Source organism: Otolemur garnettii, unplaced genomic scaffold, assembly GCF_000181295.1.
Source record: "Otolemur garnettii isolate 467f Iridium unplaced genomic scaffold, OtoGar3 scaffold00062, whole genome shotgun sequence".
Lineage (NCBI taxonomy): Eukaryota > Metazoa > Chordata > Mammalia > Primates > Galagidae > Otolemur > Otolemur garnettii.
Genome location: NW_003852457.1, coordinates 9,406,173 through 9,426,796, shown reverse-complemented (window position 1 = coordinate 9,426,796; position 20,624 = coordinate 9,406,173). Strand labels below are relative to the sequence as shown.

Here is a 20,624-nt window from a genome sequence, read left to right as displayed (position 1 = left end):
TTGTTTGGCGGGTCCGGGCTGGGGATTCGAACCCGCCACCTTAGGTGTACGTGGCTGGCGCCTTAGCCGGTTGAGCTATAGGCGCCGAGCCAAAATATGCATAAATTTAGGACTCAGAACTGTTCTGTCATCCCAAAGAAACTCCCTGTACCACCCCTTTGTAGCTGGGTCCTGCATCCCCAAGCCCTGGAAATAACTGTTCTCTGTCATTACAATTTTGCCTTTTCCAGAATATCATATAAATGGAATCCTAAGTATCATAAGTGCCATTCTGGCATTGGTGTTTTCACTCATCATGTCTTTATTTATTTATTTATTTTTGAGACAGAGCCTCAACCTGTCCCCCTGGGTAGAGTGCCCTGGCATCACAGCTCACAGCAACCTCCAACTCCTGGGCTCAAGCGAGTCTCCTGCCTCCACCTCCCAAGTTACTGTGGCGGGACCACAGGCGCCCACCACAAAGCCTGGCTATTTTATTTTTTTTGGTTGCAGCCATCATTGTTGCTTGACGGGCCCAGGCTTCGAACCTGCCACCTTAGGTGTATGTGGCTGGCGCCTTAGCCACCTGAGCCACAGGCGCTGAGCCCTCATCATGTCTTTAAAACTGATCCATGTTGTATCAGTAGTTCCTTTTTATTGCTGATTGGCATAGTTGAATAGTATACCATGGCTTGGATGCACCACAATTTATTTATCTGTCCCTTGTTTAAGGATGTCTTCTTGGCTTCTACTTTTTAGCAATTATGAATAAAGCATTCATCTGCATATGATTTTGAACCTAAGCTTTTGGTGAACTTAATTTTTAGTTCACTCAGGTGAACAGGTAGGAGTGGGATTGCTGGGCTGTATAGTGTTTAACTTTGCTGTACCTTTTGCATTCCTACCACAAAGAATGACAGTGCTGTTATTCTGCACCCTTGCCAGCATTTATCATTTTTTTTTAAACAGCTTTCTAGTAGGTACATAGTAGTATCTCACAGTTTTTTGTTTGTTTTGTGTGTGTGTGTGTGTGTGTGTGTGTGACAGAGTCTCACTTGGAGTGGAAGGCATTTTTGTCTGCCATTATGTTACAAGGAAGTTCAGTCTGTTAGCCGATCTGCTGTGGGTAGAGTGCTGTGAAGTCACAGCTCACAGCAACCTCAAACTCTTGCGCTCAAGCAATTCTCTTGCCTCAGCCTCCCAAGTAGCTGGGACTACAGGTGTCTGCCACAACACCTGGCTATTTTTTAGAGATGGGGTCTTATTCTTGCCCAGCCTGGTCTTGAACTCCCGAGCTCAGGCAATCCACCTGCCTCAGCCTCCCAAGTGTTGGGATTACAGGCTTGAATCACCGCCCCCAACCCCATATAACACAGGTTTTTTTTTTTTTTTCTCTTTCTCTATTTTCTGTTTCTTGCTGTTATCCAGATAATAAAAACCAACCACGTAAAACTCAGTCCCACCCTCTCCTTGGCTCCCAGCCTACCTCCCCAGTTGTGGGAACAGGTCTGGAGTGAGAGGCAGGGTGGGGCTAATGCCACCAGGAAGAAATGAAAACTGGCTCAGAGAGGGGGGAGCCTCAAACAGAAAAAGAAATAAATTAAAAGCCCTCTTATCCTCTCCAGCCAGGGTTCAGTTCCTTGCCCTAACTCCCCAAGAAGCAGAAGTTGAGTGCAGCCCCTGATGTCTGCCTCTTCCCCTGTGTCTGGTTAGGTGGTACAGCAGGACTGCAGGGGGCTGGGTAGGGCCAAGACCACTGAAGAACTACCATGGGGACAGGGAGATGCAGAAATATGGAGACCGAACTGGAATCCAGGAGTGTGCACAACCCTGTGCATCTGGGCAAGGGCAGGGATGAAATCTCTGAGTTAGAAGAGTCCAACCCTCACTGACAGGAGGCTCCACAGGAAGAGAAGGTGAAGGTGCTGAGGAAAAGTCCCCAGGCTGAGCCTGGGAGGAGTGTTCCAGGTATCAGCTTCCAGCCACAGGGTGAGAAGTCCTCCTCCCAAATAGATGAGTCCATTGAATCCATGGACTAGGGATAGGGGAAGAATTTTTCCACAGAATGGATGAGTCCACTGGCCAACGTTGGATGGAGAGGGAGAGACCACAAAGGAAGAGTCTATTGGGGATGGGATGGAATGTTCCCCATCCGTGTGTAGGCTGAGCCACTCGAGATGAGGGGGAGGCAACTGTCTCAGACAAGATGGCAGGAGGTGGGGGTCAGAGCAGAGACTGCACCGAGGCACAGGAGTCCATGGGTGGGTTTGGGAAAGGACAAGGAGTGGTGGTGCTGTATCCACATTCACTTTAGAAGTTGAAGATTCCAAAGAGGAGAATGAGAGGGGAAATGAAGATGAGGGCTTGGGCCCATTGTGTTGGTAGGTATGGGAAGGAAGATGGGGATAGATGGGAGGGGAGCTCAGAGCCAAGCTTCGCCCACACCCCCAGGCTTCTTCAGATAGTCACCACTACCCGGCCACCAGTGAAGATTTCCCAGAAAACAGTGAGGATGGAGTACCGGACTCTGTCAGCCACAGCTGGGACGTCATCTGGTGTCAGCCCTTCTGTGGGGACTGGGAGCACCACCCGCAGCTGACATTGCTCTGAGGAGAACTGGAGCTCCTTCTTGCAGTAGAAGTCTTTTTTGCAGTTTTTTTTTTGGCCGGGACTGGGTTTGAACCCGCTACCTCTGGCATATGGGGCCAGCACCCTACACCTTTGAGCCACAGGCACCGCCCTGCAGTAGAAGTCTTGATAGGAGGACATGACTATTGGGACAATGGGAACCTGAGCTTGCACTGCAAGATGGAAAATGCCATGTTTGAAGGGCAGCATGGAGCTGTTATGGTTTCTTGTTCCCTCAGGAAAAACCCAGACCCTACATCCTGGGTGAGCAGGGTCTGAGCAACCTTAGACATGACACCGATGGCATCCCCCATATGCTTCCGTTCAATGAAGAGGACACCTGCTAGTGAGCAGGCCAGCCCAGTAGAGCCGGCCCACAGTAGCTCATGCTTGGCAATGGGCACACAGTGGCCTGACAGTACCTCCATCATCCCAAGCTGGTAGAGGGAGCTCTGGTGGTTGGAGACAACATAGGTCTGCGAAGGAGGGAAGTGGTGAGCCCCTCACACCTCTACTCGGATCCCATACAGGTATTTGATATGGAGCAGCATTAGATGCAAGATTTTGTCCTTGCATAGCACACATAGGAATGGCAAGCACAGCCAGGAAGAGGATCCAGCCATTGTAGAAGGCCATCTTGAAGAAGTACTTAGCACTGCGGCTGCAGAACCACAAAGTGGGCAGCAGGAAGAGCAGCAGTAGCAGTCAGTGTCTATGCCCCTGGCCACAGCTCCATTCTGGTCCCCTTAATGGGGCAGGGAACCTGGACGGTCAGCCCCCTCCTTAGCCAGGCTGTGGCAGCAGTGGTGGCAGATGGCTGTCTCAGTTTCTGTTGGTGTGTCGGTGCCAGGGGGGTGATGGGATTTGGGGGTGTCCTAGCCCCTGCTGATGGAGGGGAGGTGGGAATGGGAGGTTGGGCCCATAGTGGTAGGAATGATGGAGGGTTGTCCCCCCAGCTTCTCCCCCTCCCTCCCTTCCTTCCTGCTGTCCCTTAGAGGGCTGGGGCTGCTGCTGCCGCTATATGCCCCCTCAACACCTCCATATCACAGTTTTAATATGCATTTTTCTGTTGACCAATGATACTGAACATCTATTCCTATGTTTATTTTCCATCCATATGTCTTCCTTGGTGAAGTGTCTGTTAAGATTTTTGCCCATTTTTTGGCAGCAGCTGTAGCTCAGTGGGTAGGGCACCAGCCACATACACCAAGGCTGGCAGGTTCAAACCCAGCCTGGGCCAGTTAAACAACAATGACAACTGCAACAAAAAAATAGCCAGGCGCTGTGGCAGGCACCTATAGTCCCAACTACTTGGGAGGCTGAGGCAAGAGAATCACTTAAGCTCAAGAGTTTGAGGTTGCTGGAACCTATGATGACGTGATGGCACTCGACAGAGGGCAACATCGTGAGACTTTGCTTCAAAAAAAAGGATTTTTGCCCATTTTTAAAATTAGATTGTTTTCTTATTAAGAATTCTTTACATTCTGGATGAGTGCTTTAGCAAATAAGTTGCAAATACTTTCTCTTAGTCTATGCCATGTCTTTCCTTTCTCTTAACATTGTCTTTCACAGAGTGAAAGCTCCTCATTTTGAAAAACGCTAATTTATCATTTTTTTTCTTAAATTGATCAGGGTTTAGGTGTTGTATCAAAAAAACTCATTGCTAAACCCAAGATCATACAGGTTTTTTCCTCATTTCTAAAAGATTTATACTTTTTTATTTTATTTTATAAGATTTGTACTTTTTTATGTTTAGATCTGTTACCTATTTTGAGTTAGTTTTGATAAAAGGTGTGAATGTGTTGAGGTTTATTCATTTGCTTATAAGCATACAATTGTTCTTCCAATATTTGTTGAAAAGACTCTTTTCTCTGTGGTATTGCTTTTCTGTGCTTTTGTAAAAAATTGAATATATTTGTGGGCTCTCTATTCTGTTCCATTGATTTATTTATTTATTCTTTCACTTATATCACCCTGTATTAATAATTGTGGTTATATACAAAATCAAGTCGTGGGAGTTTTTTTATGTTCAAACTACTTTTGTCTTTGATGTGCATCTCTTGTAAGCAGCATGTAGCATATTGCTTTATATTTTCCATTTCTATGTCTTTACTTCATTAATTTCTTTTGATTTTCCAGTTCATTTATTCCCTCTTTATCATCTTTTTCTAATCTACTCTTTTATTTTATTTTTTATTTTTATTTTTTTGTCACCCTGGATAGATTGCTATGACATCATAGCTCACAGCAAACTCCTAGGTAGTTGGGACTACAAGGACCTGCCACAATGCACCCAGCTAGTTTTCTTGTTCAGGCTAGCCTCGAATTCCTGAGTTTAAGGGATCCTCCTGCCTTGGCCTCCCAGAGTGCTGGTGTTACAGGTGTTAGCCATCATGCCTTCTAATCTACTCATAAATCCATCCATTGACTTCTTCATTTTATTTATCATACATTTTATTGCTGAAAGTTCTATTTGGTTCTTTTTCAGATCTCCTTATGCATTTATATAGTCCTTTCATCCTTTTTTGTACTTTTTGCTAACCTTTTTTGTTTTTTGTATATATTAAAGATATTTCTTTTCAAATACTTCAAGTCTATACATATCCCTACTAGTTTTAAATTTTCTCTCATGATGCTTCAATTTTTGTATGCAGTTTGGTATCTTTTTTACTCCACATTCATTTTTCTTGAAACTTTATTTATGGGAATTATTTGGATCTCTTTCTGTAGATAGAATATACATTTGAGGCCAGGTGAGGTGGCTCATGCCTGTAATCCTAGCACTTTGGGAGGCCAAGGTGTATAGACAGCTTGAATTCACAAGTTTGAGACCTATCTGAGCAAAATTGAGACCCCATCTGTACCAAAAATAGAAAAACTGAGGCAAGAGGATCTCTTGAGCCCAAGAATTGGAGGTTGCTGTGAGTTATTATGCCACAGCACTCTATCTAGGGCAACAGCTTGAGACTCTGTCTGGAAAAAAAAAAGAGAGAGAATATACATTTGATTCTTCCAGATACCTGAATATACTTACAACCCAAAACCACTTTAAGACTTTCTTTGCAAAAACCTTACTGTGAATTTTTTTTTTTTTTTTTGAGACAGAGCCTCAAGCTGTCCCCCGGGTAGAGTGCTGTGGCATCACAGCTCACAGCAACCTCCAACTCCTGGGCTCAACCGAGTCTCCTGCCTCAGCCTCCCAAGTAGCTGAGACCACAGGCGCCCGCCACAACACTCGGCTATTTTTTGGTTGCAGCCGTCGTTGTTTGGTGGCCCGAGCTGGATTTTAACCCGCTACCTTAGGTGTATGTGGCTGGTGCCTTAGCCGCTTGAGCCACAGGCGCCAAGCCAGAGAGGACAGTTTTTAACCACTTGTAATACCAGGGTTTGATGCAAGCAGTCAGTTTTCTTTCATGTTTGTTTTTCATTGATGCAAACACTGAGTATTTCTTTGGCATTCCAGTTTTATCAGGGAAGATATCCTATTGTGCCTCTGTTCTTGAACTTGCTCTAAGCTTTTCGCCTGTCTTCTATGTTCTTTCTAAGTGCTGGGGTACAATGCTTAAGTTTATCTGAGCTCAGATGAAAGCTGGCCTCTGCTTACCTCACTCAGTTTCAGTTCACTTTAAAAGAATCCACGTCTCTCCCATGGTCTCTTATATTCCTGAATACTGAGGAAACACACTTTGTTTCCATGCCTTTGTTCATACTGCTGCTCCTGGTATGTCTTTTCCCTACCCTGCTCTGTAGCTAGGGCTTTCTTAGGACTCTTCCTAAGCCTTATCATCTTTAATACAACTAACCTAATGTCCTCATAGCCAATATTTTTACCCTTGTTTTGTCTGCATATTCTGTGAATTCCTGTTTCATAGCCTCAGTAATACCTTATTACGTGTGGCCAAATGTCTAATAACATGATTTTTTTCTACTCATTTTTATTTCTAGTACCTGTTACCATTCTTGGAACTTTAATTGCTCAATATCTGTGTGGTACCAGACATCTAAAAGAAGTGGCTAGGTATGCTTACTTAGGAGCAGAACTACCCACAGAGGGAGGAGACCTTTTGTTGTTCTTGCTGGGTTTTGTTGTTGTTGTTGTTTTGAGACAGAGCCTCAAGCTATCACCCTGGGTAGAGTGCTGTGACATCACAGCTCACAGCAACTTCCATCTCCCGGGCTTAAGCAGTTCTCTTGCCTCAGCCTCCCAAGTAGCTGGGACTACAGGTGCCTGCCACAATGCCCAGCTATTTTTTGGTTGTAGTTGTCATTGTTTGGCAGCCCTAGGCTGGATTCAAACCTGCCAGCTCTGGTGTATGTGACTGGCGCCTTACCCATTTGAGCTACAGGCGCCACCAGTTCTTGCTGTTTTTTTTAAGACAGTCTCACTTTGTTGCCCTTGGTAGAGTGCTGTTGCATCACAGCTCACAGCAACCTCAGACTCTTGTGCTCAAGTGATTCTCTTGCCTCACCCTCCCAAATAGCTGGGACTATAGGTGCTCACCACAATACCTGGCAATTTTTAGAGATGGGGAGAGGTTTCACTCTTGCTCAGGCTGGTCTCAAACCTGTGAGCTCAGGCAATCCCCTGCCTTGGACCTCCCAGAGTAAGTTAGGATCACAGGCATGAGCCACCTTTTTGGGGGAGGAGACTGTTTTAAATATGTACATGCAGTTTAGGTTTTGATAGTGGCTGAGATATTATTGTCATTTAGAATTGGAGGCCAGTCACACTGAAGGCCTTGCACTATGGGTGACAATCTTGCTCAGCTAAGGACCCTTCTTAAATACCAGAGCACCTACTTTGAGAAGCACTGTATTTAAGGAAAATCTAACCTGATTTGATTTTCTTTTTTAGTCTGATGGTGATTTTAATGAACTCAGACTCTTATGCAATAAACAGAAGATTATTACATCACTCTAGGAGCAAGAGATGAAAGGCTATAAAGTCTGAGGTTATTTTAAAGACATCATTAGAACACATAAGTATAAATTAAGCTTTGAGGCTCAAAAGTACCAGAGAAGAAGTTTTCTGACTCCATGGAACACTACATTCTTCATATTTTATCATTTTTTAAAAAATATTTTATTTATTAATTTATTTGCAGTTTTTTTTTTTTCCTCAGGGGCCGAGTTTGAACCTGCCACCTCTGGTACATGGTTCCAGCACCCCACTCCTCTGAGCCACAGGCGCCGCCCATATTTTATCATTTTTTAAAAAATCTTTTTAATTTCAGGTTAATGTGAGGGTACAAACAACCAAATCACAATATTTGATTTTGTTAGGCAGAGGCCCTCTTGTAGCTATGTCCTGCACCCAACAGGTGTGCCACACATTCCTACATTGTGCTTGCTCAGTGGGAGCACCCAAAATCCCCCTCCCCTCTCCTTCCTCTTTTGTTCCCTCTCCCCCCAACTTGAATTGAAATGAGTTTTACTCCTACATGGGTGTGAATTAGTCTATTGGCTTCTTATTAGTATTGAGTACACTGGATATTTGGATTTCCATTCTTGTGATACTTTACAGAGAAAAATGTGTTTTAACTCCATCCAGGTTAATACAAAAGATATAAAGTCATCATCTTTTATGGCTGAATAGTATTCCATGGTATGCATATATCACAGATTTGTTAACCTATTCCTGAATTGATAGGCATTTAGATAGTTTCCACAAAAAAATAAATGAATAAAATAAATAAAGTAGATTGTTTCCATGTCTTGGAGATTATAAATTGAGCTGTATTCTGATTTCTTATTCAAATGATGGGTGGATGGTTAGATGAATTCACAATAATAAATAATAACATTTTTGTTTCTTTGTTCAAGCATAATGCAAGATTATGATATTGTATTATCCATTGTTGTATAACAGATTATCTGATACCTCAGTGTTTAAAACAACAAATATTTATCTCACAATTTTGTGGTTGAGGAATCTGCCAGTCCCTTACTCAAAGGGCTCTGGTTTAGGGTCTGATGTGATGCATTAATTGAGATACTGAGAAGAGCAACCATCATCTGAGGTGCAATGGGGAGATGATCCCCCTCCCCAAGCTCATTCTCATGGCTCTTGACAGCCACAGTTACTTGCCACGGAGCCTCTCCACCCAGCTGCCTCATGTTTGGTGGCCAGATTCCCCCAGAGAGAGAAAGAAAGAGTTTGTAAAATGGAAGTCACACATGCTTTATAACCCAATCTTGGAAGTAACATCCCATCACTTTATCCTATTCTATTCAGTGCAAGTGAGTAAGTCCAGCTCATACTCAGGAGAGGAGGATGAATACCAGGATCTGAGGTTACTGGGGCCATCATAGAAGCTTCCCACCACAAGGAGAAAAGAAAGCCTGTATCTTCTGAGACCTAATCAGAATTGCTTCAGATTTAACTGAGATTATGCTTTTCCAGATATCATTTGAGGATGTGGCTGTGGATTTCACATGGGAGGAATGGCAGCTTCTTAATCCTACCCAAAAAAACCTGTATAGAGATGTTATGCTGGAGAACTATAGCCATCTAATTTTCTTGGGTAAGAACATTCTTCTTATGTAATTTAGTGTCTGTAGGGCCTCTGTGGTATTTACTAATTTTGGATGTAAGTTTCAGATGTCAACAATTCTTTGACTTTTATGCCAAATTGAAAGATTTTTATTGACTTGCTTTATTTAACATCCTTTGTAATAAAAAATTCTTCATATTTACAGGTCTCTCAGCCTAAGCAATTGGTTCTAAGTCCTCTGTGTTTCTAATCAACAGGTTATCAAATTATCAAACCTGCTGGGATTTTTAAACTGGAGCAAGAAGAGGCATGGATAATGGATGAAGAAATCTTGAGTCAAAACTTTTCAGGTGAGAAATAATCAGGTTTACAGCATACAGTGAAAAGTAAATCTCTCGGGGTTTTTTTTGTTTGTTTTTTGGTTTTTTTTGCAATTTTGGCCTGGGCCGGGCTCGAACCCACCATCCCCCGTATATGAGGCCTACGCCCTACTCCTTGAGCCACAGGAGCCGCCCAAATCTCAGGGTTTTTTTTTTTTTTTTGAGACATAGCTGTCAAGCTGTTGCCTTGGGTAGAGTGCAATGGTATCACAGCTCACAGCAACCTCCAACTCCTGGGCTCAAGCTATTCTCCTGCCTCTGCCTCCCAAGTAGCTGGGACTACAGGTGCCTGCCACAATGCCTGGCTATTTTTTAGTTGCAGCCATCATTGTTTGGCAGACCCAGGCTGGATTTGAACCTGCCAGCTCAGGTGTGTTTTTGGTTTTTTTTTTTTTTTTTTGCAGTTTTTGGCCGGGGCTGAGTTTGAACCCACCACCTTTGGTATATGGGGCTGGCGCCCTACTCCTTGAGCCACAGGTGCCGCCCAGCTCAGGTGTATGTGGCTGGCGCCTTAGCCGCTTGAGCCACAGGCGCCAAGCCTACATATGACTCTTGCTTTTGATCTCCAAACTTTTTTCCATAGTCTTTTTCATCTTAATGAATCTTCATTTAATTATGCTCAAGACATTGAGTCTTCCTTTCATTCTTCTCTGTATCATTCTGTATCAGCACCAGCTCTACTTGGTGCTTCATCTGAAATTTAGATGTCTGAGAATTGGATGAAGCTTTTTTCCCTAAAGTAATTACCCCTCAGAAAATAATTATTTTTTATTTGAGACCTACCAAATCTTTCATCTGGCAGAATACTTCCTGGGAATATTACCACATAATTGCTAGAAAAGAATATCATTAAAAATTAAAGTAGGCTGGGGCGGCACCTGTGGCTCAGAGGAGTAGGGCGCTGGCCCCATATGCTGGAGGTGGTGGGTTCAAAACCCAGCCCTGGTCAGAAAACTGCCAAAAAAAAAAAAAAAATTAAAGTAGGCTGAGAGCAGTGGATCACGCTCTAAACCCAGCACCTGGGAGGCTGAAGTGGGTGGATTGCCTGAGCTCACAGGTTTGAGGCCAGCTAGAGCCAGAGTGAGACTTTGTCTCTAATAATAGCTGAGCAATGTAGCAGGTGCCTGTAGTTCCAGCTACTTGGGAGGCTGATGCAAGAGAATGCTTAAGCCCAGGATTTTGAGGTTGCTGTGAGTTATGACACTATAGCACTCTACCAAGGCAAAGTGAGACTGTGTCTCAAAAAAAAAAAGTAAACAAATCTTTAAAATATCATTTTAAAATATTCAATAAATGGTCATGTTGTGGAAATCATAAAAACTTGGGCTAGGCACCTGTAACTCAGTGAGTAGGGTGCCAGCCACATACACCATGTCTGGTGGGTTCGAGCCTGGCCCAGACCTGCTAAACAAGGACAACTGCAAGCAAAAAAAAAACGCGGGGCATTGTGGTGGGCACCTATAGTCCCAGCTGATCAGGAGGCTGAACAAGAGAATCTCTTAAGCCCAAGAGTTTGAGGTTGCCATGGCACTGTGAACTGTGATGCCACGGCACTCTACTAAGGGCAACGTGGTGAGATTATGTCTCAAAAAAAAAAAAAATCATAAAAACTTGTAATTACAGGGCAAAAAAAAAAAAATCTGTCATAATACTATTCAAAAAATTATTGTGGTTTGAGTTCTACTGATAGCTTTATATATAGATTCAATATAGAGATGATAGATTCAGTTGTAGGTCCAATACAAAAGGAGTAAATATCAAGAAATTTCAAGTGGTGATCTTGAGCTCCAGAGAACTCACAGATAATTCCAAAAAGTAGCTTTAATAATGCTGAGTATGGACATCTGTGATTCATGTAATAACTTTGAGAATGTTTTAAAATGTAACAACAGTACAGAAAATTAATATTTCTCAGCTCTGCGCCTGTGGCTCAAGTTGCTAAGGCGCCAGCCACATACACCTAAGGTGGTGGGTTCGAATCCAGCCCGGGGCTGCCAAACAACGATAGCTGCAACCAAAAAAAAAAAAAATAGCCAGGCGTTGTTGTGGGTGCCTGTGGTCCCAGCTACTTGGGAGGCAGAGGCAGGAGACTCACTTGAGCCCAGGAGTTGGAGGTTGCTGTGAGCTGTGATGCCACAGCACTCTACCCAGGGGGACAGCTTGAGGCTCTGTCTCAAAAAAAAAAAAATTTTAGTATTTCTCATCTTTCAGGCAAAGATGAGAAAATTGATACCCTATATTTATTCTTTATTATAGCCAGTATTTCTTGTTTTATATAATTCAACTGTGTATTATGTTCTTTTTATTTGCATTCTTTTTTTTTTGAGACAGAGCCTCAAGCTATCCCCCTGGGTAGAGTGCCATGGCATCACAGCTCACAGGAACCTCCAACTCCTGGGCTCAAGCGAGTCTCTTGCCTCAGCCTCCCAAGTAGCTGGGACCACAGGTGCCCGCCACAATGCCCGGCCGTTTTTTGGTTGCAGCCATCATTATTGTTTTGGCGGGCCCAGGCTGGATTTGAACTCGCCACCTTAGGTGTATGTGAGCCACAAGCGCTGAGCCTTTATTTGCATTCTTAACTGTATTGTGAAGGTCTCTGGTGGTAGGGTACTTACTTGTCCACTTGACTGATATTTTATTAATAAAGTTATATATACAGAAGACATTATTGTTGAATAAGTAAATCAGTCATCCCAGCATTTAATTAGATATTGCTCCATATTTTTTTGAGACTCACTATGAGTCTTGAAAACGTCTCACAAATAGCGATTCTCTTGCCTCAGCCTCCCAAGTAGCTTGGACTATAGGCGCCTGCCACAGTGCCCAGCTATTTTTTTGTTGCAGTTTAGTTTGCCTGGGGCCAGGTTGAAACCCACCACCCTTGGTGTATGTGGCTGGCACCTTAACCACTGTGCTACAGGTGCCGAGCTCATATTTTTTTAATCTTATGATTACTCTTCCTTGAGTATATTTCTTTTTCCTTATTATGTTTTTATGTTTTAAACAATTATAATTTTTAAATACATTTTCATTTCTGAGAAAATTTTCAATGCCCAATAAGTAGACATTATTTGAGGGAATTGTTTTGGGTTGGGGGGACAGGGATCCTGGCTCCATGTCAGAAGAGCTATATTCAGTAAGCATAATCACTGGGGGAATTACACAGTATGGCTTGTTTTTTCCTTTTTTAGAAGTCTGGCTAGATAACAAATGCAAAATGCTGCACCAAGATGATCAAGACACACTTAAAAGTATGGAGAGTGATTGTGAATATGATGTTTTGGGGAGAATATTTAATTCGAGCATGAACTTTGTTCATTTAGGAATAAGATCTCATAAATGTGGCACAGGTGAAAAATGTTTAAAACATCCTTTTGATGTTCTTATTTCAAAAAATAACTGTGAAAGAAGGAAACTTGACGAGCTCAATAAGAAAATATCATGTTATATTAAATCTGACAGAACTCATGGTGGAGTAAAATACTGTAATTGCAGGAAATGTAGAAAAGCCAGTGGTAAAGAGTCATGGCTTATAATGAATCATATAACACATACAGGAGTCTATTTGTGCATGGAGTGTGGCAAAGTTTTTAACAAGAAATCACAGCTTGTTATACACCAAAGAACTCATACAGGAGAGAAGCCCTATCAGTGCAATGAATGTGGAAAAGCCTTCTCACAGAAGTCATTGCTCACTATTCATCAACGGACTCATTCAGGAGAAAAACCATATGGGTGTGGTGAATGTCAAAGAGCTTTTAGTAGGAGGTCGTTGCTCATTTTACATCAGAGAACTCATACTGGAGAGAAGCCCTATGCATGCAGTGAATGTGGAAAAGCTTTCAGCAGAAAGTCACAGCTTAAAAGACATCAGATAACCCATACAATAGAGAAACCTTATTGTTGCAGTGAGTGTGGGAAAGCTTTCTCCCAGAAATTAAAGCTCATTACCCATCAAAGAACACATACAGGAGAGAAACCCTGTCAATGTAGTGATTGTGGAAAGGCCTTTTTTTGGAAGTCACAGCTTATTACTCATCAGAGGACCCATACAGGGAAGAAACCTTATGCATGTAGCGAATGTAAAAAAGCCTTCAGTAGAAACTCACTTCTCATTAGGCATCAGAGGATTCATACAGGTGAGAAACCTTATGAGTGCAATGAATGTGGTGAAGCCTTCATCAGAAAACCACAGCTTATTAAGCATCAGGTAACTCATACAGGAGAGAAAAATTATCAGTGCAGTGATTGTGATGCAGCCTTCTTTAAGAAGTCAGAGTTAATGAGACATCAGAAAATTCATTTAGGAGAGAAACCCTATGGATGTGTTGAATGTGGAAAAACCTTCTTTGGGAAGTCTCAACTCCTAACACATCAGAGAACTCACACTGGGGAGAAACCTTATGAATGCAGTGAATGTGGGAGAGCTTTCACCCAGAAGTCAAGCTTGATATCACATCAGAGAACACATACAGGGGAGAAACCCTATGAGTGCAGTGAATGCAGGAAGACCTTCAGTGAGAAGTCAAGTCTCATTCATCATCAGAGAACCCATACTGGAGAAAAGCCCTTTGAATGTAGTGAATGTAGGAAAGCCTTTGCCTGGAAGCCACAGCTCCTCAGGCATCAGAGAATCCATACAGGGGAGAAACCCTATGAGTGCAGTGAATGTGGGAAAGCATTTGTTCAGAAAGTACAGCTCATTAAGCATCAGAGAAACCATACAGGTGAGAAAACTTACAGATGCAGTGATTGTGCAAAAGCTTTCTTTGAGAAGGCACAGCTCATTATACATCAGAGAGTTCATACAGGAGAGAGGCCCTATAAATGTGGTGAATGTGGAAAGTCTTTCACTAGAAAGTCACACCTTATGAGGCATCAGAGAATTCACACAGGAGATAAGTACTATGGGTGCAGTGAATGTGGGACCGCCTTCAACAGGAAGTCACAGCTTATGATACATCAGAGAAATCATATAATATAGAAACCATGGCTCGGTGCCTGTAGCTCAACCAGCTAAGGCACCAACCACATACACCAAAGCTTATGGGTTCTAATCCAGCCCAGGCCTGCCAAACAACAATGACAACTACAACCAAAAAATAACCAGGTGTTGTGGCAGGTGCCTGTAGTTCCAGCTACTTGGGAGGCTGAGGCAAAAGAATTGCTTAACCCCCAGAGTTGGAGGTTGCTGTGAGCTGTGATGCCATAGCACTCTACCCAGGGCAATAGCTTGAGGCTCTGTCTCAAAAAAAAGAAGAAGAAGAAGAAGAAACCATGTGAGAGTGAGCAGTAAATATGGAAAACCTTGTCTCAGATGTTATTTTCTGACACTTCTTAGGAGACATATAGGAGAGAAATCCTATTGAGGCAGTGACCATTAGAAAAGCTATAATTGTGGAGTTGAATTAACAAAATTCAGAAAGGGGAAAAGTTTTTAAAATGTAGATGATATAGAAAAGCCTTCTCCCAGAAGATAATATATTACACTCTGGGTTAGTCATCAAGGTGAATACTGATAATATTGTGTAGAAGTAGATTATATAGAAGCTTTCAGCAAAAGTCACAAAGACCTAAACAGGAAAAAACGTAATGTTGTAACAAGTGAGTGAAAGATTTCATCAAGAGAGGATAACTGAGTGTACACTAGAAAATATTTACAGAAAGAAAATACTGAATATGAAGTATTAGAGATTTCAGACAAAAGAGTAATCTTAATAATTTTAAGAATTTATAAGCATGACCTTATTGAAATAATTCTGTGAGGAAGTTGTGTTCACTGTATATAAATTATTGTAAATAGTAGTGAATTTTAAATGGCAGGTATATTTACTTAAATATGAAGACTTCTGCTTTCTGCTGTGGTGAATAACAAGAATCAGATTAACACTCCTGCCTTAAATAGCTAGAAGCTAAAAAATATATGAACTGTAATGGTTTTTAGCCATACAGAAAGCATATCTGTGATCCCTGGATGACACAGAAGAAGTGAGGTGAACCCCATGACTACCCAGCCTACTGTAAAATGACAGTTACCAAGTTGTAGTTCAGAGAAGGGAACAAAAGCCTTGCTGAATTGAAGAGGTAGGACTGGCATTTGGGAAAGCCATAGTAACTGTAATTTGCAAGGGGAAATACTGGAGAAGAGGGAGCTTCCCAGAGTGGACGCTCCACAAATCATCAAGGAGTCCCCTGAGCACTCTAGCCTAGTACTCATTTACAGATATGTGAAAGAAACTTCCTGAGTCCAGGAAAAGAAGTACTGGAAAGTAGTAGGCTGAACAGTCCTGGGGTACATGCAGGACTGGGAATAGCTCATGTTCCCATCAGCTAGAGTAGCAAAGTATAACAATATGGGGCATTAGGTAGAATTTTCAGAAGGATATTGTTATGGTAATGAGATTAATTAGCCCTAGGTTAATAGCTGTTGTGGACCCAGAATGCCTGGCATTCCAAAAAATGTACATGATGTACAAAGAAGCAAGAAAATAGGACTCATAATCACAAGAAAAAGGCAATAGAAATACCTGGTAAAGACAGGTGATGGAATTACTAGACAATAATGTTAACATAGATAAGGTAGAGGAAAACACTAATTGGATGGAAACTGAGGTGTAAGATATATTCTTACAGGTCAAATGGAACCTCTGAGGATAAAAATAACAATATCTTACATTTTTAAAATGCTGGGTAGTCAGATTAGACAGAGAGGAAGAAAAAAAAACAATGAACCTGAAAAGTAAGAAACACTATCCAAATAATGTACAGAGAGAAAAAAGACTTTTTGTAAAATTTCAAAATAATACAGGGGTACAAATGTTTTTGGTTACATGGATTACTTTTGTACTGCTGGAGTAAGTGCTGTAAGTATGCCCATCGCACAGATAGTGTTCATTATTACCCATGAGATACATTTGCCTCCATCCTCTCCTTCCCTCTCCACCCTGCTTGACATTCACTGAATTTTACTTCCTTCTATGCACATGTGTACACATTGTTTAGTCCTTAATAGTGAGTACATGTGGTGTTTTTCTGTTCTTTAGATACTTTACTTAGGAGAATGGTCTCTAGTTCCATCCAAATTATTGCAAAAGGCATTAATTCATCCTTTTTATGGCTGGATAATATTTCATAGTATACATATACCACATTTTGTTGGAAAAGACTTTTTAAAAATAGAGAATAGGAAAATAATTACAGTGGCATAATATGTATGTGTATATATATAATTGCAGTTTCAGAAAGAGGAGAAAGGGAAGAGGCTTAAGTATTTGAATAAATAATGGCTGAAAATTTTCCAAATATGATGAAAACACAGATATTCTAGAAGCTCAAAGAACACAAAGCAGAATAAACAAAATAACAGCAATGTACATCACAGTCACATTGATCAAAAGCAACCATAAAGAGAATAATTTTGGTGGGTATGGTGTCTTATGTCTAAATCTAGCACTCTGGGAGGCCAAGGCAGGTGGATTGCTTGAGCTCTTGAGTTTAAGCCCAGCCTGGTCAAGAGTGAGACTCTATCTCTACTAAAAAGAGAAAAAGTAGACAGACATTTTGGTGGGGTGCTTATAGTCCCAGCTACTCAGGATGCTGAGGCAAGAGGATTGGTTGAGCCCAAGAGTTGGAGGTTGCTGTCAGCTATGATGCCATAGCACTCTACCCAGTGAGATTCTGTCTCAGAATAAAACAAGAAAACAGAATAATTTTAAAACATCTAGAGAAAATAATATGTAGCATACTTCTAGTCAGAAATACAAAGGAACTTTATATTACTAGGGGGAAAAAAACAATGAACCTTATAAACTAGAATGCTATTTCCATCAAAAACATCTTTCAGTGTTGGGCGCAGGAGTTCATGCCTATAATCCTATCACTCTGGTGGATTGCCTGAGCGCAGGAGTTCATGACCAGCCTGTGCTAGAGCCAGACCCATCTCTAAAAATAGCTGGGCACTGTGGTGGGTACCTGTAGTCCCAACTACTTGGGAGACTGAGGCAAGAGGATCTCTTGAGCCCAAGAGTTTGAGGTTGTTGTGAGCTATGATGCCATGGCACTCTATCAAGGGTGACAAAGTAAGACTCTGTCTCAAAAAAAAAATTCATAAATGACCATAAAGACTATTTCAAATCAGAAAAGTCAGAGAATTTACCACTTGTGGACCTACCTGCAGGAAACATTAAAGGACATTTAGGGGCAGCAGGAAAATAATACAAAGTGGACATTTGGATCTATATAATGGAATGAAGTTCTGTTAGTGGTGAATATGTGGGTAGATATAAAAGATTTTTCTCATTTTTAAATCTTTTAAAAAGGTAATTGACTTTTTAAAGTCAAAATAATAGTAGCATATTTGGGGCTTATGATATATTTAGAAGTAGTGTATGACTGGAACAGCACTTAAATATAAATCTTTAAAAGTAATTGAACAGACTGCATCATCTGAGTTAGTGAGCTCAGGTGATTTGCATTTGCAGCAGCTACACAATAGGAATTGTGCTTGTCCTCTGTATACAACAGTAAGTGTACCCATAGTGGCTCTGCACACCACAGGAAGTTCACCCATTATGGCTCTGTGTACACACCGATTGTTCTCAGCTTCTCCAGAATGTTTTTTCCACCCTTGTCTGCCCTGCATGGCCCAAGCCTGTCTTTAAGAGACTGCTTCACTGGGGTTTCTTCTTAGATTTGAACAATGAGAGATACCAAAAAGAAATAAAAGCATGAGAGTAGAGAGAGGTGGGAATGTTTATTACCTCACCCTCCGTCATTCTGGACTGTGATTCTGCCAGTTTCCTCTTCTTATATGCGGCAGCTCCCTTCTTCAGCTCTGAGTCTTTCCAGCTCTCAGCTAACAACATTCCCTCTTCTTACTCTTCAGACCAGTGGTTCTCAACTTTCCTAATGCCGCGGCCCTTTAATACAGTTCCTGTGGGTCGCAACAGGTTGAGAACCGCTGCTTTGGACTACTGGTAGTCCAAATCCCCGTTACTGGTTCGATTTTTTTAAGTTGAACATATCTGTAAATAGTTCCATTTTAAAAGGTTCTTGAGTGAATATTTTGAGTGTGCCGTATGTTTTCTGTGTCATTTACTAAATGACAAGCATTTAATAAAACTGTGAGCATTAGTTAGTGGTGCACATGCCTCACAGAGCATAGACTGACATTTACCAAGATTTCCTACACTAAACATCAATGTTTCCTCTTTGTATTTTTTCTTTTTCTTTTTGGCCAGGGCTAGGTTTGAACCTGCCACCTCCAGCATATGGGGCCGGTGCCCTACTCCTTTGAGCCACAAGTGCTGTCCTCCTTTTTGTATTTTTTAACAGTGCAGTGGAAGTTATACCAAATAAACTTCTTTTTGCTTTTGTACTAATATATAAATGGCTGTGGAGATTGTTGCCATCTGCTACATTTGTAAAAGGGGTTGCAGTTATTACTAAACTTCATCAGCCTTAGAAACTAAAATGCTTATGAAGTCTTATGCTACCCCTGGGTTAGCTGTATAACCTGAAGGAAACATTGGTACTTATGTTAAATATACATGAACAGGAAGAAAGATAACCAGTTACGGAGTGAAGAAAGGAGGGAATGATATACTCAGTGCTATGAAAAGTTGTGCTGTGCAAGTAAAATACCTTGTTTCATAATCTGTTCTTTATTATGTACAATTTATGTCATCTGTAATTTATGGGCAAGACTTCCTTCCCCCTTCAGTAATCAAGATTATTATAAGGACTTCTTCAGCGCCTCTATACCACCTTTCCCATCACAAACTATGTCAAAAAGAAAATCAACTTTTCTAAGATTAAACCAGAGTTGCTTTACCTATGATCTCATGACATAATAAATTAAGTCAAGCTGGGTATGGTGGTGTATGCCTGTGGTCCCAGCTACACAGGTGGCCAAGGCAGGAGGATCACTTGAGCTCAGCAGTTTGAGACCAGGCTATGCAACATGATGAGACCCTGTGTCTAAAAATACACATATACATACTAACGAAAGAGGCTCAATGTAGATGGCAGCATCCCATTTGTTAAATATCTCAGTTAAAAATTTCGCTTTACCCTCTCTCAACCAATCATTCTCTCTTCTTGGCACACAGAGGACATTAGAAGGGAAATAGTTACCACCAGGCTACACAGAAGTGCCTTTCCTTTCAGCTGGATTTGCACTTCAGTCTGCATTTTGAAGGAGCTCTTTGTGCAGGTTTTCTATCTAGAGCAACTCCAAGAGACTTCATTCACGTTGTGGTCTGTGTTAATAAATGTGTATCCCTTTGATCCTGTCTTTAAGGAATGAACTAACAAATGAAATAAATATTTGGGGATGTGGGCATAATTGAAATATAGCATGTGAGTCACTTGTAATTGTTTCTTTGTAATAGTACTGTATTATGTGTGAGAATAAAATGGTTTCCACCCTCAGAATTCTCCCATGGCTTTATTTGCTGTATAGTGAAAGAAGAGGCCATTCTCACTCCCATTATCTTGAAAAATTTTATTTACTTCAATGATGTCTGTCTGAGCAGGCAATATAACAAGTCTTCACTGGCTCAAAAGAATGAAATTCAAGTAAGTTAAGTTTGCTTTCTTCTACAAGTTTCCTTCTAATACCACACCCATTGCCATATCAACTCAAATACCTTATTGAGTAGTGGATTTATTTTGAGACCAAATATGTGAATTTGGTGATGCTATCTAGTAACTATTTTCTTTATGGGATCTTCACAACTTAGAGCATAATATTACTCATAGGCTCAGTACCTGTAGCTCAAGCAGCTAGGACTCCAGTCACATACACCGGAGCTGGGGGGTTCGAATCCAGCCTGGGCCTGCCAAACAATGACAACTACAACCAAAAAATAGCCAGACATTGTGCCAGGCGCGTGTAGTCCCAGCTGCTTGGGAGGCTGAGGCAAGAGAATTGCTTAAGTCTGAGAGTTTGAGGTTGCCCTACCCAGGGTCGCAGTTTGAGACTCTGTGTCAAAAAAATATATATAATATATATTACTCATTATAGCCAGGTAGTGTTAACATCTTGTGAGAATGTAAGATGAAATAAACCTGGCTCAGCGCCTGTGGCTCAAGTGGCTAAGGCACCAGCCACATACACCTAAGGTGGCGGGTTCGAATCCAG

At 41.6% G+C, this 20,624-nt stretch overlaps 1 protein-coding gene and 1 pseudogene across 2 annotated transcripts in view; one reads left to right on the top strand and one right to left on the bottom strand.

Moving 5' to 3' along the window:
• Positions 1–14,509, top strand: part of ZNF605 (zinc finger protein 605) — a 21,952-nt gene extending 7,443 nt beyond the window's left edge. Inside the window, exons 3-5 of one of the 2 annotated variants that reach the window (XM_023514976.1) lie at positions 9,011–9,131; positions 9,359–9,451; positions 13,039–14,509. In XM_023514976.1, coding sequence (XP_023370744.1) covers positions 9,011–9,131; positions 9,359–9,451; positions 13,039–14,465 — 1,641 coding nt within the window. In that variant the 3' untranslated portion in view covers positions 14,466–14,509. Of the gene's footprint in view, positions 1–9,010; positions 9,132–9,358; positions 9,452–12,672 lie in introns of both variants that reach the window. The other variant, XM_023514975.1, reaches the window with a different exon arrangement.
• Positions 2,402–3,343, bottom strand: LOC105887278 (annotated as a pseudogene).
• Positions 14,510–20,624: the final 6,115 nt, after the last annotated feature.